This window comes from Sarcophilus harrisii, chromosome X, assembly GCF_902635505.1.
Source record: "Sarcophilus harrisii chromosome X, mSarHar1.11, whole genome shotgun sequence".
Lineage (NCBI taxonomy): Eukaryota > Metazoa > Chordata > Mammalia > Dasyuromorphia > Dasyuridae > Sarcophilus > Sarcophilus harrisii.
This window is the reverse complement of record NC_045432.1, coordinates 37978790-38005471: the sequence shown is the minus strand read 5'-3', so window position 1 is coordinate 38005471 and position 26682 is coordinate 37978790. Positions and strand designations below refer to the sequence as shown.

General features: G+C 40.3%; 1 protein-coding gene across 2 annotated transcripts in view; it reads left to right on the top strand.

Moving 5' to 3' along the window:
• Positions 1-210: 210 nt before the first annotated feature.
• Positions 211-26682, top strand: part of GPC3 (glypican 3) — a 702925-nt gene continuing 676453 nt past the window's right edge. The window contains exons 1-4 of one of the 2 annotated variants that reach the window (XM_031945271.1): positions 211-267; positions 2300-2362; positions 3473-3532; positions 9382-9434. Coding sequence is in view for 1 of the 2 variants with exons in the window: in XM_003774804.3 (XP_003774852.1) it covers positions 19270-19435 (166 nt within the window). In the remaining variant the exon portion in view is untranslated. Of the gene's footprint in view, positions 268-2299; positions 2363-3472; positions 3533-9381; positions 9435-18834; positions 19436-26682 lie in introns of those variants that run through there. The other variant, XM_003774804.3, reaches the window with a different exon arrangement.

Below are 26682 nucleotides of genomic sequence, written 5' to 3'. Positions count from 1 at the left end.
GACAAGTTTTGTTCCTTTCAGCTGTCTGATTTTTTTCAAGGGATGAACATAGGACTATTTGAAAAAAGATGTCATAATGACCATGTGAAGTAGGTAGACTGAGCATTATGTATTCCACTTTACAGAAGAAATTGAGGCTCTGAGAGATACTGGGACTTAAAACACTGCCGTTCACCTTCCAAATCTAAATCTATGATCTTATGATTGCAGGTCTCCTGTCTTTAAGTCCAGTGCCCTTTTCCAGTCCAACCCTGTTGGCTTTTGCAGGTATGTGACTGAGTTCTTTAATTTAATATTTTTATTTCCCCCAGTTACATGTAAAACCATTTTTATATGTTTTTAAAGCTTTGAATTACAGATTTTCTCCCTTCCTCCTCACTCCCAACTCCCCACTGAGAAGGTACGTATGAAGTTATGCAAAACAGATCCAGTTCTTTCAATTTTATGTAGTTCTAAGTGAAGACCATGGTCCCCATCTTATTAGTTATGGACCCCGGGAAATATGAGAAATTCTTATAAAGGATATGCAAATCCATTTTTTTTAATTTTTTAATTTTTTTTAATTTTTAATTTTTTATTTATTTTTTTAAATTTTTTTTATTTATTTTTTATTTAATAGTATTTTATTTTTTCTAATGACATGCAAAGATAGTTATCAACATTTAACTTTTATAAGATTTTGAGTTCCAAATTTTTCTCTCTTCCCTCCTTCTTTCCCTCTCCAAGATGGCAAGCAATCTGATGCTATTTTAAAAATTTTCCCCACCTAATAGCATTTCTCCCCCCAAAACGTGTAAAGATAGTTTTCAACATTTACTTTTAGAAGATTTCGATCTCCATTTTTTCTCTCTCGTTTTCTTTTCTCCTCCCTCCCTAAAATGGCAAACACTCTGATATAACTTAAATATGAAACTATCATTTTAAAATTTAGATTTTAAAAATTGGTATCTTTTTTTACATTGTCTAGATACCGCCTATATTTTCCTCCTTCTTCTCTCTCAGAGAATAATATTTATAATATAATAATCAAACATATTTATATATTATAATTATTTTATATCTTGGTAATTTATATTTATATTATAATATATTAATTTATATATAAAACATAAATGATAATTTATAATAATATAAGAAAATTTTAAATAGAGGAAGAAAATTCAGCACAATGATCAGTGTGTGTGTATATATATATATATATATATATATATATATATATAAAACCTAGTCTTCCATAATATATACCACAAACACACCCATGAACCCTCACCTGTGCAAAACATACAGAGATCTTCTCACATCTTATATCTGAGACCATGTTTATTTGGGTTTTTTTTGGTTTGTTTGTTTTTTTTCTGAGGCAATTGGGATTAAGTGACTTGCCCAGGGTCACACAAGTTTATTCATTATAATTTGGCAACATTTATTATCAGTTGTTTTACAAACATTATTGCTATCTTAGCTCCAACATAATCAACTAAGCATAAATGAAACTATCATGGGAGGAGGGGAACATCCTTAAATGTATTTAACTTGAAAAAGGGGAGGGGAGCATATATTTCCACTGATCTAAGTTGAAGTTCTTGTTTTACAAGTGTGTGTATATGTCTGGGGGAAGGGCCGAGGCCCAAATAGGCAAATCAGCAGACCAAGATCACCCGGAAAATTTTGACCTGAAGTTGGGAGTGGAGCCCAATTCTCCTAGTTCAATCAGTGTTCTTTCTATGTTGGTCTGCTGCTTTTATAGGTAAAGTCTATTCTTCATTCTTTCCCTTAACAGGCTTTGGGTTTTCCCATCACTGAACTATGTAGGGGCATTTGAATATATTCCCCAGAGTTCACAGAAACATGTAACACCTTGCTTTCTATTATCAAAAATTTAGCTGGCTGTTTGAGATTAAATAGCTTCCCCCCCCCCTTTTTTTTTTTAAAGTAGGAAAGGGTATTATTCTGGGTATGATGAGGGAGGGACTTGCTCTATAAGAGACAAATGCTTTTCCTCTGTCCCTCCCTCTATGTATTATCCACTAAGAGATGTATCTAGTCAGGAAGAAAATTATTTTTAGCTCCAGACAAGCTACTTTCACTGCCCTAGGAGTGGTACAGAAAGGAACAAATAGGGAGAGGTAAGTAATCCAATTGAATTAGAAGTTAAAGAAAACTCTGGATGAATATTTATAGAGTTTAGAGGAGATCACTTCTGGCCTTAAGTCAGCTCTAGATTATTTTTCTTTTTTCTGAAAGATTTATGGATTTTTTTTCTCCCTCTGCTACCTACCCCCTAATTTTTATCCTCCAGTTAATCTCTGGACATACTTCTCAGCTCTACCCCACACCTGAGCCTTGAGACAAAGACAAACAGGTGAGCAAAATCAAGTGATACACTTAGCATATCTGGTAGCACATTGAACACTCCACACCTGTAAAATAAGGAGGGGAATTTTCTTAGCAGCCAAGATTGATCGTTTTAATTATATAGCGTTCAGTTTTTTCATATTCCTTTTGCTTATCTTATTGTAGTCACTATATGTGTGTATGTATATATATATATATATATATACATATGTATGTATACATATATATATATATATATATATACATATGTATGTATACACACATTTTTATACATAATTTTATATTTTGTTTCACTTATGTCACACTGTAAAAGTTTGTACAAATCTCATGTTTCTCCGAATTGTTTCTAATGGAACAATGATAACCAATTATAACCTTCTGATACAGTTTTTTCAGCAATTCCCCAACTGATGGGCACCCCTTTTCCACCCTCTAGCTTTGTTCCAGGATGAATTTGAATTTAAGTACTAAATATTGGGGGGAGTATAAAGCGAAGGAATGGACCTTGAGAGAGGGGTTGAAATGAAGGCTGGGGAGAGGATCTGAAAATATAGCTAGGGAAGCCAGATGTGGCAGAAATTAAGACCAGGGAAATGCAAAGGTAAGAGTTTAACACATTTCTTGGATCTCTAGCTCCCTAGCTGCCACTCAAGCCCCAACATGGAAGAACCTTCACTATGCCTTCTCTGTGGCTCTCAATGTGTTGGGGTGACATGGGGGGAGGAGAGAGGCACCATAATGTAGTAGAAATGGTACTCGGTGCCTCTGGAGTCAAAGGGATCTGTTTCACAAAATCTCAAACTCACAGAAGCTCAGAACCTCAGTGGCCACGTAGTTTGAACAAGAACTTTAATTGTACTAGGATGCTGTGCTTGGTGCTATGTGAAGACAGGGGTCAGGGAGGGTTAGGAAGAGGGTTCATCTGCCCTTTGAGAAATTAAAATGTAACAGTCAAAATGCAAACCTGAGCTATGAATAAAGATCAATATTTATTCATTCATTAATTCATTCACTCATTCAAATGCTATAGTTTAGAAAATGTCTGATTTGAATTTCTAGAGATTAATGGATGTCTTATTAATTCCTTTTTTTTGGGGGGGGGGGCTTCCAAACTAAGTGCTCTGCGGTGGGAAGAGACTAACATCCAAGATTAAATTCTGCCATCAACTATACCCTGGTAAGTCACTTCTTCCCCTGCCCCAGTTGAAGTTTTTTCTGTAAAATGAAGGAGATTGGTTAGCTAATCTCTAAGAGCCCCAATTCTAGCTCTAAACTTTGATGGTTCTTTGATTCAATGAATTCTTTCAATTTGTATACCGAGTGTTAATTATCACAAGCATAGCCAGCCATATCAATTGGATGAAAATGAGGTCATTAAGTGGTGACTATTTTATTTCTCTTGTTGATTAACCAACAATTATTTATTGAGTGCCTGCCTTCTGCCTGGTTCTGGAATCGATACTATTAAAGTGAGTGGCTGGAATATAGGAAAACTCTGAGACATGATTCCCTCCCCTCCTGGGGCTTACAATCTAGATGGGGAGATCTGAAGCACATTCATAAAACAACTAGAAAATGCAAAGCAGTGTGCCACCAAGTGCTAGCCCATTGGAGTGCTGGCCACAGATGCTGTTAGTGTTTGGAGAGGGACAGGAAAGCTTAACAGAGATTTTCACTGAATTGCATTAAGGGTATTTATGGGAGGGGGATTGCTCTCCTTTGGACACAGGGAAAGTAACTGACATGAAGACATTTTAAACTGGCCAAATTTCTTTCCTAATCTCAACATCTTGCTTGAAGGTATAGGTATGGTATGTAGTTTAGCCTTTCACTTAAAACATAAATGTGATAAAATTTTTGGGAAAAAATTGATGAAATGTGAAGGCAACAGAGTTTAAGTCTATTCTTATTTATTCTATAATTATTGGAAATACTAATTTTCAGGTGAATCATATTTAATGTCTTCTGTGTATTGCTTCAGTAAAAAGTGAAAACCCCTACATCTTACTTAGAAATCTCCTAATAAATAGGCCATCCAATCAAATGAATCCCCCCTCATAAGATAATTCTGGTAGGAGGGATTTTTCTTTCTTTTTGTTATAAATTTATTTTCATTGGCCTTCCTATATTTCCTTAAATGCTTCATATTTATCAGTTTTACTGCATCATAATATCCTGTTACATTAAGATACTATAATTTATTTAGCCATGCTTCAGTCATTGTATATATTGTTTCCTTTTTTCCTATTACAAATAAAGCAACTACAATTTTTTTGTACAGTTAAGTCTTAAATTTTTAGAAGATCCTCATAATGGAATCATTGGCTCAAGAGAGATAATTTCTGTGACTTAGGGTCTCACGGACAGAAAGTGTTTGAATCTGGATTTGAACTCTAGAAGACAACATCCCGAGTGCAGGCCCAACACTCAATCCACCTATGGTTGTTTGTTATTAGCCTAAGGTCAATAGGTCTCCAGTCTGCTGATGACTTCATTCCCTGACCTTATACTGTACTCTTGTTGAGTTCAAGAGATGTTTATAGAGCAAAACAGGGTTTGACCAGGGGGAAGGAAGGGAGAATGTATTCAAACACACTTTTAAATTTGATCTGCATTATTAACATTTTCTTAAGTCTAGAAATCACAATAAATAGTAAATCCCTGATTTGTAGAGATGCTGATTTCTGAGGCAGAAATGCTTACACTGGGAAATTTAACATTGGCTTTTGCAAGACTATTCTAGCTGGCTCCATGATATTTTGAATGTCATTGCAGTAAATTTAGCGTTAATGATTGTAAATTAGTTTGGGAAATATTGACATTCTTTCTATATTTTCCCAGGCTAATCCATGAGCCAGGGATATACTTCTATGGGATCAGTTCTTCCTTGATTTCTGTCAAAATTATTTTGAAGGTTTTTTTTTATGAGTCTCTTGTATATCCTGAAATGTTAAAGCCCAAATATTCATTGCCTTTTTTCCTTATTGTGAGGGATAGTTGTCTTTTTGTTTTCCTTGATTCTTTGTTTTATAATAATTTTACATTGGGAATTTCCCACAGTGATGAAGCCAAAGGTTCGGAATTTTAAAAAATATTTGTAAAATATTACATGTTCCTTGTGTATGTAAGTTGCTCTGCTCATTTTCTTGTCTTGTTTTTTCAAGGTGTTTTTAAATAGATATCTTTTTTAACTTCTTTATTATTTTTATTCTCCTAATTTCTTTTTTCTGCCTTATTTCTATTACTGATTACTAGAATTCCTTCAAAGGAATCTTTAGATTGGACATCCCTCTTTAACATTTTTGATGGAGATATTACTAATTTTTCTGTAATGTAGATTACATTAGCTTGTGGTTTCAAATATTGTAACCTTTTCTCAAATTAAGGAAAGATCCTTTCATTCCTGTGGTTTTATAACACAAATGAGAACTGCATTTTAGCAAAGACTTCCTCTTCATCTGATTTTATGATCATGTAGTCTTTATTTTTACCCTTGTTGATATGATTTATTATATTGATCGTTTTCCTGGTATTGAACCATCCTTGCATTCCAGTTATAAATCCTACTTGGTTGTGATGAATAATTTTGTTTGATGTACTGCTGTCTTCTGTTGCTGAGTATTTTACTTAGTATATTTTGTATCAATATTCATTAATGATGTTGGTCTGTAGTTTTCTCTCTCAACTTTTTGTTTTTGAGTTGGAGAATACAAGTTTCACTGAGGAATGGCCCCCAACTACAATTCTTTCTTATGTTTTGAAACAGCCATATAGTATTTTGTTCAGTTGTTATAGTCTTTGTGACCCCTTTTGGGGTTTTCTTGGGATAGATACTAGAGTGGTTTGCCATTTCTTTCTTCAGATCATTTTACAGATGAGGAAACTGAGGCAAACAGGGCTAAGTGATGTGCCCAGAATCACAAAGCTAGTGTCAGAAGCCAGATTTGAACTCAGGAAAAGAGGTCTTCCTGATTCCAGACTCAGATGAATATCCACTGTGCCACCTAGTTGCCCTGCCGTATAGTATACTTGTTATTTAAAAATGTAGTCGAATTTGGGAAATCCATTTGAGACCATTTTTGTGTTTTTTTGGTTTGGTTTAGTTTTTTTTTTTTTTTAACAGTCCAGTAAGTATTTCTTAAACACGTATATTCATAACACTGGACTAGATGATAGGTAAAGAAAGATGAAATGTTAAAAAAAGATTACATTCCTTGTTCTCAAGTAACATAATTCTTTATTTTGTTAAATTTTATTTTTTCTTTCTGAAATTAATACTCCCCCTCAAGATCATTTTCACATACACAGAACAAAAAATAACACTGAACATAAAACTGCAAATCTATTTCATAAGTTTGCTTTTTTAAAATAGTAAATTATAATTCTTCATGTTACTTTTAAAACTCTCCTATTTGTATTTACTTCTGAACTTCCTTCTGTACATTTAAAAATGCTTCAGTAGCCCTCTTTTTTTTAACATCTGTATTGCTAACCTACCTTCTCCCCTTCAATTCTCAACCCCAATTAGAAAACAGAAAGAGAGAAAGGGGGTGGGGTGGGACTTGTTTTAACACATAAACAGTTAAGTAAAACAAATCCATACAGTGTCCATGTTCAAAAATGTATGTTTCTTTCTGCTCCTTAAGTCTATCATCTGTCTGTCAGGAGTTGGTCAATGAGCTTCATCACAGGGCCTCTGGCTAGTCATTACTTTGATCAGAGATCTTAAATCTTTCAAAGCTATTTTTCTTTACAATACTGTTGTCTTTTTTATAAATTGCTTTCCTGGTCCTTTTCTTTCACTTAGCATCAATTCATACTACCTAGGATTCTCTGAGATTATTCTCTGAGTAATTTCTGACTGCAGAATTTTATTGCATTATATTCATATGCCACATTCCCTAATGGAGGTCCAGTATTTTTTGGTAGAACAAATCACCTATGACCTGTCAGATTTCTCCTTCTGAGACTGGTCTGTTTAGGTTTTCTACTTCCTTTGTTGTTAATGTGCGCATTTTATATTTCTGTAGGTAACTTTATGTTTGTCGTTCAAAATTTCTAACAAAGAGCCACATGCAATAATTTTATTGATTTGTTTTGGCTTTATTATGATCTCTTCTTTCTCACTTTTAATTTTGGTGACTTGGTCTCAATTGTCTCTAAAAATAGATTTGTTGATTATTTATCAATTTTGTGTGTCTTTGCAAAAACCAGTTCTTGGCTGACATTTATGTTGTCAATTGTTTTTTAATTTTCAGTTGCTCTCTGTTCTCATCTTGGTTATTCAACTTTTTAATTTTTCTGTTGGTTTGTTCATTTCATATATTTTGGAGCACAACCGGAATTTGTTAATTTTCTCTTGCTAAATTTGGCTCTGAGAGCTTCTTTGGCACCATCCCATAATTTTAACATCATTTCTGAGTTGCTATTATCATTAATGTAACCTGCTTTTGTTTTCATAATTTACTTATTTTTTTTTTCTTTTGGTTTCCATGGGGAAAGTACCATAGGATGAGACTGTATATGGGTTTCAACCTGTAGTGATGGGACCACTGAATAAAATTAAAAGATGGGAAGATTTTAGGTCACTTTTAATTTAAAATCACTCTGTATCTTCTAGATTAAATGTGTTCTGCAAGGAGAATATTGTTTGGTTATGTTCTTTTATTCATTTTGTAAATTAAAAAAATAAAACATTGGAGAATCTGAATCTTGAGCATTTAGCATCCTGATAACCAGGTTTGTCTTTTCTTTAATCATTTCACTGGGAATGGCAGGGAAGGTACACTTTCATATTCTCATTAGTTATATTGGAAAGATAGCTTGGGGACATGGCTAGAAGGTTGGCTGTCTTGGAACCAGTAAGATCTGACTGTTTTTGTCTTTGACTACTAAGTCTAAGATTCTGGACAAGTCACTTCACTTTTCAGTTGCATGGGCAAATCTCTAGAGTGATAAACTATAGATTGCCCCTGTGGAGAGTTTTGACACTAGCAGTTACCTACGTGAATGAAGTCACAGATTTGGTATTTTGTTTTGTTTTGCTTCTTCCCTGTGATTTCATCCACTGTATGAAATTCTGGTAAGGAAACTCCAGTTTCCAGTGGAGATGAGAAACTATTTTGTCATTTATAGTCTGAGAGAGTTGCTTGGGACACTGAAAATAAATGACTTATTCAGGGTCACATGTCCAGATAAGACCTGAATCCTGGTCCTCCTAACACTGAACCAAGCTCTCTAGTTTTCTTGCCTCTAGCTGCCACTCATTTCAATTGATTCAGTTAAAAGCACCACTTCAAATCCTTGTGGATTAGTAATCCTGTAGGTTTCTTTCATTTACAGCGAACCGTTATCAATCAGAGGAACTTCATTTTGGAGTTATCTGCCTCATCTCCTTTTCCTTTTGAGTTTTCGTATCCTGTCTCCAAAATAGCCTTCTCCATGATTTAGCTAATGCAGTACTCTTGAGTGTTTTACCCCCTCTTTTTTTTTTTGCTAACAATTGGTTTATCTTTTCTTCTGTACTAAATATTTCAGTAAAAGCTTCACATTGAACATCAGTACAACTAACTAAACTTGTTTGACTTGATAGCATGATAGTTTCTTATCATAACTTCCAATTCCTCATCAGATTTTTTTTTGTCTGTTCACTGCACATTGTCAACAGTCATCTGAAACATTGCTCCAAATAACAAATAATAAAAGAAATGTAAAATTTTAAAGTCTGAGGTTTCTTATCACATTTTCATTCATTTTTCTCCTAGTATGGATAGAGTTAGTGGGTATTCCATTCTTTCAGCTGTGCTTTTTTCATTTTATATTATTTCATAAAGGGCTTTCCAGATTACTTTGTATTCCTTATACTTGTCTGGTTTTTAATGGAATGTTAATATTCTGTTATATTAAACTGCCAAATTTTATTTAACTTGTTCCCTCTTGTTGGAAGTTTAGGTTATTTCCAAAAACTAATTTATCTTGATTTGAGAAGTATAAATTGTCTTAAATACTTATCTTTTTTGTTTATAGAATGGACTTTTGATTAGAGATTTCAGTGAAGAGTATTGCTCTCTGCAAAACGAGTGAGTATTTTCCAAATGTCATTCTCTTACCTTCATATAGCATACCGAGTTTGATTGGGTAGGTAATTCTGGGCTTCTGTTCTATGCTGCTTAATTTTCTTTATATTTTATTCCTTATATTTTGTCTTCAAAACATCTTTTGTGATCCTCATGACTATTCCTTGTTGAGTAGAATTCTATATTTCTTTTGGCAGTTTGAATTATTTGCTCTTATAATTATGATGTTGCAGTTTAACCTGTTGAATCTTTGGTTCTTTCCTTTAGGGGGGGTTCCAGAGATTCTTTTTCATCTTTTTTGGTCACCACTTTGTGTAGTTCTGAGATCTTCTCAGACAATTTACTGAATATAGTGGAAAGGATAACAGAGGGAAGGCACTAGCTGTGTGCTGTGTGTGTGTGTTTAAGAGAGATTGGGAGACAGAGAGACAAAGGGGAGAGGGAGAAAGAGAGACAGACGGGTAAGGAGGGAGGAAGGAGGGATGAGACAATAAAATGATACAAGGTCAAGAGATGGAATCTTGCAGTTCCAATATACTTGTGATGGAGAGAGCCATTCACATCCAGAGAGAGAACTTATGGAGACTGAATGTGGATAAAAGAATAGTATTTTCACTTTTTGTTGTTATTTGTTTGCTTGGTTTGTGTGTGTGTTTCCCTTTTTATCTGATTTTTCTTGCACAGTGTGATGATTATGGACATAGGAATTGCACATGTTTAACCTATATCAAATTGTTTGCTGTCTTGAGGGGAGAAGGGAGGAGAAAGGGAGAAAAATTTGGAACACAAGATTTTGCAAAGGCGAAAATGTTGAAAACTAGCTTTGCCTGTTTTTGGAAAAATAAAATACTATTAAAAGAAAAAAAAAACAAAGAAAAAATAAAGTCCAGAGAATGGCACATTAAAATAAAAAGAAGTGGATCCTTGGACTTTTAAGGAGGCTAATGTTGTAGAATCATCCACTCCATAGACAGTCATTTAATGTAAGAAGATTATAAGGTGGGTAAGGGCTAGGTTGTGAAGGACTTAAAAGTCAAACAAAATTTTATATGTGACTGTGAAGGAAATACGGAATCAGTGCAATTTATTGAGCTGGGAGGGCTGACAGGATCAGACCTAAGCTTTAGGAAAATAACTTTGGCAGCTGAGTGGGGGGATGGATTGGAGTGAAGAGATACGAGGCAGAGAGACCAAGCAGAAAGTTATTATAGTGGTCCAGGTGGGAGGTGATAAAAGCCTGTATCTGAGTGATGGTGTTCGGATGCAAGAAGGGGAAGTGTAGGAAGGATGTTGTGAAGGTCTACATAGTTAGACTTGGCAGTGAATGGGCTATGTGAGTCAAACAAAACTGAGAAATTGAAGATGATACTGAGGTTTAGGAAAATTTACAAGAAGTAAGAATTTAGGGGAAAGAGAATTAGTTCTTTTTTTGGACATGTTGAGTTTGAAGTATCTATAGAGTATCAAGTGTGAGATATCCAAAAGTAATCGGTGATGTAGGATGTAGCTCAGAGGAAATATTAGGGCTAAATAGATAGAGCTGAGAATCATCAACTTAGAGATGATAATTGCATCTTTGAAAGCTGATGACAAAGAAGCTCCTTCTGGTTTCATCAAAGTCTTTGCCATGATCAGTGATGGATGTCTGGTTTTCTTTCTATTTTGGGTGCCATAAAAACAGTTTGGGGATGGAAGGATTTGAGAAGAAAACTTCAGAGAAGACAAATGGTGGGCTAGGCTTATGACTTCTTTCCATGATGTCTTCCCTTTCCCCTCTGAGAATCCCCAGGAGGTAGAAGGAGGAAAGATTAGTAGTAGTGGCTAGCCTGGAAATTAGACAGGTTAGAACAATAACAGTATATATAGAAGGTATAACACAAGGAAAGCATTAGCTTGTTCTCTCTCTCTCTCTCTCTCTCTCTCTCTCTCTCTCTCTCTCTGTATAAGAGAGATCAAGTAAGAGACAGATTCCAGATTGATGTAAAATTCTCCACTGATCTGTTGAGAACCTAGGCCAAAAGATGCATGAAAATGATTAATAATTCTTAGTTTTTATGTGCAAGATTATAGGATTCAGAGTTGCAAGGGATCTTGGAGATTATCTCTTCCATTTATCAAAGTGCAAACTGATGGATATAGAAGGGAAATTACTTGCCTACAGTCATACAGCTTCTTAATGGCAGAGCCAAGATTACTATCTTGGTTTTACGATGCCATTTTTAATGTTCTTTCCATTATACCACATGTTCCTTGGGTAACTAACTAGATATAAACTGGAACCGCTAACCTTTTTGATCCACAATAATTCACAGCAAAAATAAAGCCTTTGTGAATTGCCATGTGACAGGCAAGAGCGATGTGTCCAGCATCACCAAGTCTGAGATCTTTTAAAGCTCTCACATTCTCAGTTACCAGACTACAACCTCCTCAGATTTTTATAGGAAACCAAATATCCTATGCATGAGACACAAAATACTGTGTATTTGCCCACTTGAAAAATCAATGGAGCAGAGGTATGAAGAAATCTGTTAGGAAGCCAGATCGATATAGCCTATACAAACCAAGATAGAATAGAATCATTTTTACTTGTGGTAATTAACACGATGCCAAAGACAAAATGTCAGTAGTTTCCCCAAGTCCTGGATTATGACTAAAAGGAACCTTGGACATGATGACCGAATTTAGTGAACACAAAGGATGATCTCTGTCCTGAGGACAGGAGTAGTTTGGTTGATGTCCTTAAAGATCTGTAAGATGGGGACAAGATAACATCTAGTACTTACCTCCTAGCATTGTTGGGGGGCTCAAATGTGATAATGTAGGTAAAGTACTTTATGAACTTCTACCCATTATTCTATCAATATTAGTTATTATTGTGAATGTTCTTGCCCCAAAGGCAGAATTTCTTTTGGAATCATAGTTTGAAATCACAGAATTATAACTCTAGAGTTGAAAGTATCTCAGAGGCCATCTAGTCAGTCTACTGTCTATATTTTAGAGAGGAGGAACCTGAATATCCAGCAGAGAAAGTGAAATGGGTGTGCTAGGCCCTTCCCGCCAAATGGACAGGTATTGAGTGGAATGTATGTGTTCATACAGGTCCAGACTAATACATGGGCTGTTGCCAGTATAATATAAAGTTCAGGGGCCTTAGAAGAGTCCCACTTTTTTTGGTAATAAACTTACCCTCTATTCTCAGATGCCTGAGATGCTCTTGCTACAAGCCCCATTCCTATAACTTAAGGCAGAGGTCCTCACTTTTTAAATAGGGGGCCAGTTCACTGTCCCTCAGACTGTGGGAGGGCCGGACTATAGTAAAAACAAAAACTTTGTTTTGTGGGCCTTTAAATAAAGAAAATTCATAGCCCTAGGTGAGGGGGATAATCGTCTTCAGCTGCCACATCTGGCCTGCGGGCCGTAGTTTGAGGACCCCTGACTTAAGGTTTTGTTCGACTACTGTCTTTTTTTATAAAAGCAACTCCCCTGGTGAGGGATAATACGTTTTGTATCAGTAGTTGAGTTTTTGAAAAGGAAATTGAGCAGCTAATCCTATCTTACAAATCACCTCACCTCACTAGGCCTCAGTGTTTTCATCTGTAAAATAAGGGGTTGGACTAGATATCCTCTACAGCTATGATCTTGCCTTAGAGTCCAGTGGTTCTCAAACTTTTGTTCTCAGTATCTTCATGTTGTTAAAAAACTTATCGAGGATCTGTTCAAAGAGTTTTTGTTCACATGGGTTATATTTATAGCTATTTACTATATTCGAAATAAAAAATAATTTTGAATTTGTAGACCCTCTGAAAGGGTTTCAGAGACCCCAACAATTCTTTGGACTACACTTTGAGGACCATATGCACTTAGACACTTACTAGGCTGTGGGACACTGGGAAAATCATTTACATGTATGATCCTTAGCCTCTTTGTAAAAAGGAACTAATAGCATCTACATCAAAGGTTTCCATAAGGAACAAATGAGATAATGAGCATAAAAACTTGGCAAAACTTACAGGTCCATGTCAGCTATTTATAATTACTATTATTACTCCATTCTTCTCATCTTTTTAATGGAGTTCAAAGAAAGTGCCTGAGGACAAGCCATTATTCTGTTGTTATTCTTGTACATTTGCTATCCTGTGGTCTGTTACACAGGTAGATAAAATGACCTTGTAATTGAATAGGAGTATTGGGATGTCTGCTTACCTGTAGACTTACTGAAAGCATCTTAGGGATAGCCCCAGTAGGAAACAGAATGACAGGGTTATGTAGCTCATTCTGTTCCCACATGATTTGGATTTCTTCCTCTACGTCTTTATGTTTTGAAAGCTTTTTGTCCAATATAGTTTGGACTTGTTTTTATTACTCTGGATTTGGCTCCGGCATTAAGTACCAGTTACTGTGAATGGCTGATATTTGATCTGTAGGAGAGCTGCAAAGTCATGTGGTTTCTAGATACTGAACTAGCTGGCTAGAGCTGGCTTAGAGTGTATGGTGAGAATAGTGAGTGACCTCCTAAGGTTCCTGGGGAAAGAGAACGTCATTTTGTATCTCTTTCCTGCTTCTAGATTCCTGCTCAACCCTGTGCTTGCCTCTATTTATCTCTGCCTAATGGGTTCCCATCCACTACCCTTCCTTGTGCCTCTTACTCTCTTCCCTTTCCCCTCTATTTTACATTTTTATGAGTGTATCAAGCTCGTTTACCCATGGGATCTCATAGGCAATTTACTCTCATACACACCTTTACGGTAATCCCCTTTCCTAGATTGCAGTCAAATGGTCCTATAGCCTCTGCAGGAAGAACTCCAGAGGTGGCCCATTTCTTCTCTAATTGTGAAGATGTTTAGCATAAGTCTCTCTGTCTAACTTGGTTCAGGGGAAAGAATCCTAGATCTGGATTTCAAGAGGACAAGAAGCTTCATCACTTACTTTTTGGGTGACCTTAGACAAGGACTCTCTCTTTCAAATTCCTCTAAAATTCCCTCTAGCTTTAATCTATGATCCTATAAACTGAAAAATAGACAAGTTAGTAGAAGTTGGTGACTACCCACTAAAGGGTATCAGGGTAAGTTACACACAAAGTGTGCAGCTAGGTTATGCTGCAGTGGGTAGCATGCTAAGCCTAGAGTCAGGAAGACTCCTATTCCTGTTTCTGTTTGTGTGGAATAGAGAGATCAGGTGAAGAATTTATAGGAATGTATGAATTCTTTTTCTGTATTTTATTTTCATTATTTCTGTGTTTCCCCTATGACTTATATAATATGTGCAGGCCCATATTTACTTGAGCCTTGGCTAACTATATCTGAAGCCTGAAGGCCTGATTTTCTGTTTCCTAGAAATCAGGTGATTTCAGGGAAACAGAAACCTTCCATTCCAATCTCTCCGGATAGCAACAACCAATTAGATGCCTCCCCCTTCCCTTCTCAATGCTCTCTTACTTGTGATGTAGTCTCTTGTATAAAAGCTGTGTATCTTTACTACTTCTTTAGCCCTCCTACCACTAGCTTTCTCTTTCCCTTATCTCGTGATAGAACAGCTCATCCTCCAGAGGTTTAATAAACAACCTTTCTGCTTTCTACTGAGTGATCTCTAAGCAATCATTTTGGGGAAGGGTCTTTTATATCCCACACATGTTTAAATCTGGTGTCAGATACTTGCTAGCTGCGTGACCCTGGACAAGTCACTTAACCCTGTTTGCCTCAGTTTTCTCACCTGGAAAATGAACTGGAGAAGAAGATGTCAAATCACAGCAGTATTTACTATTATTATTATAGCTTTTTATTTACAGAGCATATGCATGGGTAATTTTTCCAACATTGATCCTTGCATACCTTTTGCTCCAAATTTTCCCCTCCCTTAACTGACAGGAAGTCCAATACATGTTAAATATGTTGAAATACATATTAAATCCAATATATGTATATATATTTATACAGTTATCTTGTTGCACAAGAAAAATCAGATCAAGAAGGAAGAAAAAAGAAAAACTGAGAAAGAAAACAAAATGCAAGCAAATAACAACAGAGAGACTGAGAATGCTATGTTGTGGTCCACACTCATTTCCCATAGTTCTTTTGGCGGGTGTAGCTGGTTCTCTTCATCACTGAACAAGTAAAACTGATTTGAAAATCAGCTCAATGTTGAAGAGAGCCATGTCCATCAGAATTGATCATTGCAGTCTTGTTGCTGTGTACGATGATCTCCTGGTTCTGCTCATTTCACTTAGCATCAGTTCATGTAAGTCTCTCCAGGCCTCTCTGTCACTCCAGTATTTTTGCCAAGTAAACCTGAAATAGTCACAAAGGTGACATATTGAACAAGTCAGGAAGGGGATAATTTGTATTCACTTTTTCTTCTCTTATTTTCTTAACCCCTTACAATCTGGCTTCAGATCTTGCCATTCCACCAAAACTCTTCTCTCCAAAGTTACTAATGATTTCTTGGCTGCCCAACCCAATGGCCTTTTCTCTATTTTTGTTCTTGATTTCTCTGCACCCTTTGACACTGCTGGTTGATCTCTTACTTGATACTGTCTTCTCTCCTAGTTTTCCGGGACACCGTTCTCTCCTAGTTTTCCTCCTACCCATTTGATTGCTTCTTCTCAGTTTCCTTTTTGGGGTCCTCCTCCAGCTCACAGCCTCCTCAGGGTTGTCCCCTGGGCTGCCTTCTCTTCTTTTTCTATACTATTTCACTTGGTGATAGCATTGACTCCCAGGGATTTAATTACCATCTTCATGCTGATGATTCCCAAATCTACCTTTCCTGCCCCAATCTTTCTGCTGACCTACCTTCAGTCTTGCATCTCTCCAGCTACCTTTCAGACATTTTGAACTGGATGTCAAGTAAACAGTTTAAACTCAAAATGTCCCAAAACAGACCTTACTATCTTTCTCCCCAAACCCTCCCTCCACTCCTACCTTCCTTATCACTCTAGAGGACACCACCAAACTTTCAGTCCCACAGGCTTTCCACCAAGATGTCATCTTGGATGCCCCGTTCTCTCACTCCCTAACCTATATCCAAACTTTTGCCAAGGCCTGTGGACCTTTGGCAACATCTCTCAGATATGTCCCTTTGTCTCTTCTGACACTGCCACCACTTTAGTGCAGGTCCTCATGGCCCCATGCCTGGACTATTACAATAGCCTGATGTAGTTCTGCCTCAAGTCTCTCCCTATTCCAGTCCATCCTCCTTCCAGCCACTGAAGTGCTTTTCCTAAAGAACAGTTCTGACCATGTCAGCCCCATACTCAGTAAACTGCAAAGACTCCCTATTGCCCCCAGGAACAAATACAAAATGCCGTTTGGCCCACAAAGACCTTTATTACCCAGCATCTTACTCCCTGACATGTACTCTTCCGTACAGTGACACTACCTTCTGGCTGTTTGAAGACACTTCATTTCTTGGCTCAGGGTATTAGTTGTCTCCCATACTCTTCTTCCTCTGCTCTTACTACTGACCTTCTTGGCTTCCTGTAAGTCCCAACTAAAATCCCACCTTATCCCCCAATCCTTAATTCCAGTTTCTTCCCTCTGCCAACCATTTCCTATTCATCTTGTATATATTTGCTTCCATGTCATTTCCCTCCTTGGAGGGAAGAGCCTCTGGAGGCCTAGGACCATTTTTTTGTCTCTCTGTATCTCCAGCTGTTAGCAGCACAGTGCCTGGCACATAGTAAGTGCTTACTAAATGTTCATTGATTGTTGCTTAGCTTCCATCTCGAAGAAAGAGATGGATTCTGTGAGTTGGAGGTGAAGTGGGAATGCGTTCCAGGCATGGGTCAGGTAGTACAAAGGAAAGGAGATAGGAAAGTTGTGTGGGTAAGAAAAGCCCAATTTTGTTGCAATGTGGAGGTCGGGAAGAGGAATGATATATAAGAAAGCTGGAAAGATAGTTTGGGCCTAAGTTGTAAGGCACTTAAAAAACCCCATTGCCTTTCCCCTATAATCCCCAGGCATAGGGCATCCCCTTGTCTTTAAGGTGCAGGAAAGCCAATTAGTTCTCACCTGCTCACTGACAACTGGACAATTCCACAGGTGAAAAATTAGAAAAGCAAACATAGATTTTAGAGTTGGGAGGGACTTTAGAGAGATCATTATTCCCATCCCTTCATTTTACAAAGGAGGTACATGGGGCCTACAGAGAAGTGAATTGTCCTGAGTCAAAGGTAGGCAAGTAGCTCCTTCCCTTCTCAGGCATCGAGGGCCCTTCCCTTTCCCTCATTTTTAGGGCCTAGCCCCATCCTCTTCCTCCCCCTCCCTCACCACCAACCCCTTTCCCTTTCCCCTCTGCGGGCCGGCCCTTCTCATCTCCCTTTGCACTTGGTGCCCAACCCCAGCTGTGAGGCCTCTGTCCCATTCCCCTCTCCCACCTGGTGGTGCCCCAGGTGCTCCTCACTCTCTCTTCCAAGCTGCTGGCAGGTAGTTTCTGCCCAAATGGTTTTCTTGCTGCCAGCTATTTCACGCTTAGAGGCTGGGGCATCTCACTGGCTAAAGGCGCCCTAACTCCTTGGGGGCATCTTGCACCCTCCCGGGTTCTTCTCCTTGTGAAACACTAAGCTTCTTTGACTTTGGCACATCCGGCACCATGGGAGATGGTTTGGAAGTAACTTTGCATTTTTATTTTGGCCTGAGGGTGGAGGGGGCTCGCCCCGACATGCTCCGCAGAACCCAGCCAGCTGTGGTGGTCCGGTGGCGTTTGGCCGAGCCCGTTTCCCCGCCCTCCCACACACGTCTGAAGTTCACAGTTGCCCTCCAGGGCGCCGGGCCTCCTGGCTTCGCAGGTTGCTGAGGGGGAGGAGGGTCTGCTTTTCTGATTCACTCTCCCTGCTCGGACCCTCAGCGAGCTCAGAAGTAGGGCGCCCGGTTGGCCGTTTCTGTGCCTCCATCTCGAGGAGAATTCCCCATAATTGAGAGGCCTCAGACCCCCCCCTTCCCCCGGAGTTCTCCTTTAAGAGCTACTGCCAGGGATGCTAGTGGAGGAGAAGCCCGGGAGCTGGGGCAGGGAGCCAGGGCGCGAGGCTCACGAGCCCGCCCTAGCTGCGGGGCAGGGTGGGAGCAGTTAAGGCGGGAGCACCGAGGGTCTTTGCCCACGGCTTCCACGACCCCCTCACTTCCGAGGAGCGGTCACCACTGCGGGGGTGAGGGTGGGGGAGGGGGGTGCTAAGGAGACGAGACGAGAGGAGAGTCTCGGGCCCCTACGAGGGGACGCTGACCAGCCTGCAGAGCGGGAAGAGCGGAGCTCGAGGAGGGGAGGGGCTCCGCCGCCGCCGAAGCCCCCCGCCCGGAGAGAGGCAGCCAGCGAGGGCCGCTTCCAAAGAAACAATCCTTGAGGGAAAAGTCCTCGCGGCCGCGGGCCAATGAGCGGCGCGAAGGCGGAGGGAGGCTAGGGAACTTCTCGGAGAGCCAGTCAGAGGGGACGGCTGCCGGGAAGCCAATCAGCGCTCCCGAGCCCGCAGCCCCTCTGCAGTAGTTCTGTCAGAGCGCCCGTGAAGAGCCGGGGAGGACGGGGGGGAGCTCGCTCGCTCGCTCGGGCTGCCGCCGGCTCCAGCCGCCGCCGCCGCTCCGCCCGGCCGCTCCCCGAGCGCCGAGCCCCCGACAGCCCGCAGGGACGTCCTCGCAGCCCCGCCGGGCGCCCTTGTCTCCCCGCCTCGCTGCCCGCGCCCCGCGGCTCGAGGGGGAAAAAACTTTTGGAGCTGGTGGGCGTCGTCACTGTCGGGTTCTCACGACCACCGGCTTCGCTCCGGTCCGCCCGGGATCAGCCGGCTGTCCAGGGACTCCGCTTGGCTCGGTTCGCCCCGTCCAGCCCGTTAGCCACCTTCCCACGCCCCAGGGGCAGCGCAATGGCCAGGCTCCGGCGCTCCGCGTGCCTGCTGGCTCTGCTCACGCTGCTGAGCGTGGGCATCGGGCCCCAGCCGGCAGCCCCCGAGGCCACCTGTCACCAAGTCCGCCCCTTCTTCCAGAGGCTGCAGCCGGGGCTCAAGTGGGTGCCCGAAGCCCCCTTGGCAGGTGAGGACCGGGAGCCTACCTCCGTCACCCCCCTCTCTCCTCAGGGTTGAGCCTTTTAAGTTGCTCGTGCATCCCTGTGACTTCCTTCAGCATCCCTTTATGACCCCACCCTGAAAATTCCAAGGGAAGGGGGGGTGGCCAGCCAAGGGCTGCCTCATTCCCAGGGGGGTTGGTTAGAGGGGAAAGAAGGGAGGGGAGGTTAAATACTTCTGACACTCCCCCCCCCCCCTGCTTTGGGGTCGCCACGGGCATCTACATTGTCTACCCCCTGGGCTCTCAGTTTTTCTCAGCTAGAGGTTGGGAGGGAGGGCGGAGGACTTGGGCACTGGGGAGGCAAGGTCGGCAGTGTTTCCCTGGCCAAGCACGCCAAAGTTGGTGACACGGGAATTTGAGAGAGCCCCGTAGCCCCGGTTTCCAGGTGCTGTAATTCTAGGTAGATTAGATGAAAGGGCTAATGGATGGGGCGGGTATTGGCTAGCTAGCAAGGCTCCTTGACCACCCCGTCACCCCCCTTTCGTTTTCTGGGGAGTAGGTGTCCCCGGCAGGCAGGGATGCTGAAGGACCCCGGATTCCAGTTCCCCCTTTCAGGATGACACGTTGCCCGGACTGGGACAGATTTTTTTTTTCTGAGTCTGAAGTAGCGACGTTAAGAACTGAAATGAGCAATTGCTGTGCTTATATCTCCTGCCACTAGGACAGTTTTGCCCATTTTCTTTTTTAAAAGGCCCTTTTGCTGGTTACATTGGCAAGTTTAGCTATACTACGTTTGCCCTTGGCAAGAACTCGGGCTTTTGGGGTGTGGGGTGGGGTGTGGTAAAGCCCTCGAATTTCCCTATACCCATATATCATTTTCTCACTGACTAGTCTTAGAGAGTTGCCTGGGGGTGGGAGGGATGAGGTGGGGGTGTGCCTCACCAAGAGGTTCAAATGACTTAGCGTTATCATGAGCTGGCACTTGTCAAAGGCAGAACTTAACCCCCCAAATCAAGACTGGTCCTCTTTTCACTAGCTCTTTTGCCTTCCTGTCACAGGATGCTTTTAAAAATCGATTCTTTCCAATATCTCCCCCCCCCCCCCCCCCCCCCCCCCCACCTTGACATATACCCAGTAAGGGTGGAGGCAAATGTTCTGAATACATACCTTTTTAGTCTTTAATCAGGTTCTTTTGGGAGATAACCTCCCAGGATCTTTATAGATGTTGGCAGTCATGGTGATATAGCTGCTGGAGAAAGGCTTGGAGTCCGAAGGAAGTGGATTCAAATTCCTTCTGATACAGCACTCCAGGCCAATTCAAATCATATATACTCTGTGTACCTTAAGCTTCCCTTTAGGAAATTGACCTATTAATTACACCTTTTTCATCCCTAGTTGGTGGAGGGAGATCCTACACCTGAGCTTCCCCCCACTGTCAAAATCTCATACCTCTAGTATACATTTTCTTGGGTTGGGGGATTCTGCTCTCGGCAGGTGAATGTTAATTGTAGGGGTACTTAACTATCCGTTTTAAAAAAAAGCATGCCTTGGAATCCGATTATGACAAGTTTCTAGACTGACAATGAAAATAGGTTGGAACAGGTTAATTGACCATGAATGCCCTTTTAGGTTTTCTGTTTCATCCCCATGGGGTCCAAGAATGGACAGATCTTGGGCTGCAACTCCCTTATTTTATGCACAAGGAAACAGGCCCAAAGGGGGTTAAATGCCCAAGGTCAGATCTGGGATTCCAATCCTGATCTAGAACTTGGCTCCTCTATGCATGGTACCCACAACGCCACTTGATTCCAATGAAGGTTCCAGGGTCAGTTACAGTTATGAGGTAAACTGAATTTTACTGGAAACATTGAAGGTGGTGGTTTTTAGTGAAGTTATTATGAATGTGACAGTGGAAAGAAGGCTTGGAATCAGGTAGAGGAGTTCAGATTTTGCCTTTGTCCTAGCCCGGGGACCATTACTAGTGACACCCTGGGCAAGTCACTTAAATCTCTCTTCACCTCAGCCCCTCCCTTCTGTCATCCTTCTCAATTCTGGCAAATGCGGATAAATGCCCTGTAGGTGCTGCCCGAACCTTTCCCTGTTGCTGTAAGGCAGGTTTTCACTTTTACTGGCAAGGTACTGCACTCACCACCTTTTTCCTGAGGCAATGGACAAGCCTACTGCGGTTTCAAAGGCCAATTGGCTCCCCTTTTGGGGGCCTGAAATGAAAGCTTCGTGGATGGATTGCATATCACAAAGCAATATTGAGCCTTAAGAAGAAAATTCACCCCATATTTTGGAGTACTCATGTGTTAAAGATGAAAAAGTATATGTATAGGTTGTGCCAGGCTGACAACAGTAGAACATATATTTTTCTGTTCTTTTCAGCGTAGACATTGATGTTTTATTGTATGAATATAGCTTGAACAATATTGAAAAATCTTTTTCCTCTTGACATTGTTAATCCTTCGAAATGTGTTTTCTGTGAGGTCTTCTGACAAAGTGGGGAGACCACTTGCAGGATCAATGTTTTTACCTCGCCTGGGGAGTAGGGACAAAAGGAAGTGACTTGTAGATGGTGTTTTAAAAAAAGATTTGAAATATTGGCATTGATACAGTTTATTTCCTCGGCAACTCCTTTCCCTCTTCCCCATTAAGGCTTCCTTGCATCTTTTTACTTTTTCATTTTAAACAAATTTTAAAATGTTGGGGTGCAATTTGCCCTGTGATCTGGGTTCAAGTCCCAGCTCTTCCTTAATGGTTAGGCGACTTCCTCAAGGAAGCCATCACTCTGAGTGTTGGTGATTTTTTTTCTCCTGTCATATGATAAAAGGAGAGAGCTGGACTAGATAAATTCTTAGGTCCCTTCCAGTTCTATAATACTGTAAGTAATTTGTCGGTATTGTAAGGGACCTCAGAAGTCATAATTTAGACAAAAAAAGCATTGGACTCTGGAAGCATGGGCTCAAGCCCTGGCTCTCCTTGCTAAGTGTGGCTGAGGGCGAGTCACTTAACCCTTGAGACCTGTTTTCTCCCCTCTAAAAGAGGAAATTGGACCAGAGGAGTTCTGGGTAAGTCCCTTTCTGTCCCCGAATTCTATTCTTAAGAATGGTCCTTTCTTCTAGGAAGTAAGGAACTGTAATGGAGATTTTCTTGTAGGGCTTCGTTTACCTTTTCTGAGTCTTGACTGTAGTTATGTTGAGAGAATGTATATGTATGTGGAAATAGCCATTTAATTTGAGATTTAAGTTCAGAATAAAAGGTATTTTTAAATAAAAGGATAGTGTGAGAGTTACCAGGAGTAACCTGCACATCCCATTTGACCATTATTGGAGGCTGATTGTATCTAGTTCAGTTCATCGAAGTTGTATTAAGTGCCCACTGTGTACAAAGGGGCAGCTAAGTGGCAAAATGGATAAGAGTACCTGCCAAAGTCAGGTACTCCCTGAGTTCAAATCTGTCCTCAAATGTTTACTAGCTGTGTGACCCTGGGTAAGTCTCTTAACCCTGTCTGCCTCAGTTTTCTCTTCTGTAAAGTGAGTTGGAGAAAGAAATAGCAAACCACTTCTGCATCTGCCAAGAAAACCCCAAAAGGGGTCATGAAGAGTCGGGTGTGACTGAAAAATGACCAAACAACACTGTGGAGTCAAAATGGCATGAGTAAGGGACTGGCCCAAGCCCCGTAGACCTGGGCTCAAGGCTTGCCCCACACTGGCCATGTGACTGCCTTGGAATACTACTTTTCAAGATCTTAGAAATTCCAGAACAGTTGCCTATCTGCATGGCATAACTGGGGAGTCCTTTTTATGGATAAATTTTAAAATTTGAGCTAGAAGGAAACAAACAGGTAAACAATGTTCAAGGCAGGGTGTTTAGGTTCTAGGGTATCCAAGAACAGTCATAGCCTCAAGGAGTTTACATTCTACTGGGGAGGGGGATTCAATGTGCATACTTTGCACATTGAGGAGGGAGGCTACTCCCACAATGTGTGTGTGATGATATCTATGTTTATGTTATAAATAATATTAAAGAAGGCTCTATGAAGGAAATGACCTATGAGTTGAACCTTGAAGGTTGTGAGAGGCAGAGATGAGGAGGGAGAGCATTCCAGATCCAGATGATGAAGTTGGGATTTGGAATGAGTTCCAGAAACTCCAGTTGTCTGCCACATATGGATATTTGTTGTATTTTGCCCCTTCTCCTCACCTCATCTAATAAATCTAATAAGAGAAGGCTGATTGGAGAGGTTGATACTAGATTGGGAAGGTAGTATTCTAGTATATAAGGTTTAATCTCAAGCTCAAGCATTTGTTTCTTCCAGACTGGGAAACCACTGAATATTTTCAAGCACCAGAATGACATGGTTAAGACTTGTGAGGCCTTAGGATTCATATAGAAAATACAGAAAAAAGCATAATGTATGACCATGTATTGAGAGAGTTAATCAGTATTTCAAAGTAGAGATGGTAATGGCAGACTAAATACGTGGCAAGTGTGTAATTTCAACGTGAATAAATGTGTAATTTGCTACTGTCATTCAGCTGTTGGAAATTGAAAGAGAGCTGCAAATTATTTGATAGTTGTGAACCATCATGATGATCGCTTGACTTATTTTATTCCATATTTTAAGCCATGTTCAGTTTGCTTGCTCCACTGTATTAACTGTGCTAAAACTCTCTGTCCCGGAAAAAAATTAAAAAAAGATTCATCTGGGATAAAGAGGAACACTAGAAAGAGTGTGAGTTTCTTGTCTCATTTATGGGGACTGCTCCAGATTGGCTTCTGACTTTGGCCATTGGCAGAACTGGGTTAGAACCAATGGATAAGGTGCATCTCTTAGGCTAATACTGACGAGAGGAAATAGTATTTGAAATCAGCCAACATCGAAAATAAATCACAAGGGCTGAAGGACTACACTAAACTCCCACAAAGCTGATCTAAATCCTTCCGATCTTATATTCCCATTTTTTTTAGAGTGTTCTGAGGCACAGGGTTATGACTCTAAAAAGCAGGTCCTTAAGACCTGTAGATCTTTTCATATCCTGGCTTTTAGGAATTTGTAGCTCAGAAAAAGCATTGCAAATGGAAACCAGGCATACGAGTAGTATCTGGCAAAAAATCCCCACCATAACTCTTCGCTACAACTGTGTTGTTCATTTTTATTTTAGAAAAATTCAGAAGAAAGCCATTGAGCTCAGAAGTCTAAGCTTAATTGGGTTTGCCTTGGCCTCCACCCAGATACACTTGCGAATGGATACAGTTTTAGGCAAGGGAAAGTGGGTTGCTAAATGTCATTCCTAAGGGTTGTTCCAGAATTCTTAACATGCTATAAATAAGATTGAATCTCATTTAATTTGGGAAGGGACTGTGTGGTACAGACAAATGGGGATCATGAAGGCAAGCAAAGCACCAGTGTTGTGAACTCTTGACAAGGGTGGTGTGGGCTTAGTCTCTTTGCCTTAGAAAACTCATGATCTTGGAGTTGGAAAGGACCTTTGCTACCCAACTAATCTTAAGTACTTTCTTCTCTGGAATCTTTTTTTTTTTTTTTTTTGTGCAGCCCCATCCAGTGATCATTCAGCCTTTGATTGATTATAGCTGGTAATGGTGAAATCATCATCTTCCAAAGCAGCTCATTCCATTTTGGGGATGGCTCTAATCATTAACAAGTACTTCCTTTTAAGAGGAGGGAAAATCTGCCTCTCTGCAATTTCCATCCCTTTCTCTTCTAGTGTTGTTCTCCGGGGCAAATTAGAACAAGACTAATCCCCCTTGCACCGGAAGGGCCCTTCAAACACTTGAAAGCAGTTATCATGTCCCTCAAGGTCCTTGGAAAGTAGCAGAACCAACACTTGAATTTTGTATGGGCTGACAGCTGTGGTTTGCAACAGCAGTAGGCCTGGTTGGAGCAGGGAATTTAAAGGGAGATGTGTGTGTGTGTTGTGTGTGTGTGTTGATAGGCATGGTGACAGAAGAAATGAAACTGGGGTGATATGATTTTAAAATGGAAAAGTAGTTGGAATTTAATAATTACTCCTTAAAGCATTCTTGTGGGTGAGGTGCACAATGTGTTAAGATTTGTGATGTGCTTCAAGGGAAACAGTCTGTTTGGAGAAGTAGGTGCTGACTTCATGGGACACCTGCCATAAAGGATTCTGAGGGGACCTTTCCAAGAAAAACTGAGCTAGAAAACATGTGCAGAAAAAGAGATGGAATGACCGAAATTTTGTTGAGCCAGGCGAAAGGTTAGAAAGCAAAGGAGTTGAAGTAGGAGATGGGAAGAAGTATTTTTGATGGGGCTTATGCCGGTGGGGGGGGGGCGGCAAGAAACCTCCTCTAATTCTTTGAGCAAATTTCATTTCCCAGAATTAGGAAACCCAGGCATAAGGGAGATTAGTTTTGGTGTGTGTGAGATTACACAGATGGTGTCAATTTTGCAATGTTTTTCCTCATGGGCTGGTAGGTTGTATCCAATGTTTTGATGCAATATTTTAGAGCATTCTGCTACTTCCATCTTGAGAGTTGCAGTGTTTGCTGTCTGGGCGGTAGCCTAGGAAGAAGCTGATTTATTACCAGCCAGGGAGAAGAGAGTTTGTCTTGAATGCCATAAGAAAGTCTGTATTTACAAAATAGACTCTGCTTATACAAAATAGACATTAGTATACACAGAATACCTAGGTGTGTATACAGACATATACATAGGTACATATGTGCATACACAATTGTTTTCCTTGTGCTTAAATAGCAGCTACCAATGACCATGCACCTTTTTTGGTTTTGGCATATGTGAAAAGCACAGGTTGTAAAGAGCCGTGTTACTATTCATTTCTAAGAAAATTGGAGATAAGAGATTACAGTTTGTGCATGATGCATCATTTTTGGGAAGAATTTTGCTGAGGATTATGATTGTACTGTTCAACAGAAAGTACCAACTTACTGATTTTGAATGTTTTTAAATAATTCTGTTTAATTTGGATCTCCAGTGTCTGTTCTGTGTTATCTGTGGTTTGTATGATTTAGAATATAAACTTTAGGAGGGCAGACATTGATTTGTTGTGATGTTCAGCATCACATTATAGATTGTTGTGTTCATAATGCTCTTCACTCTGGCTATTCATGTGATATATATATATATATTTTTTTTTCCCCAGTAATACTTGATTTTTTCACATACATACAAAGATAGTTTCAACATTCACCTTTGTAAAACTTTGTGTTCCAAATTTTTCTCTCTTCCTTCCTCCTACCCCAAGACAGTATACAATCTGATATAG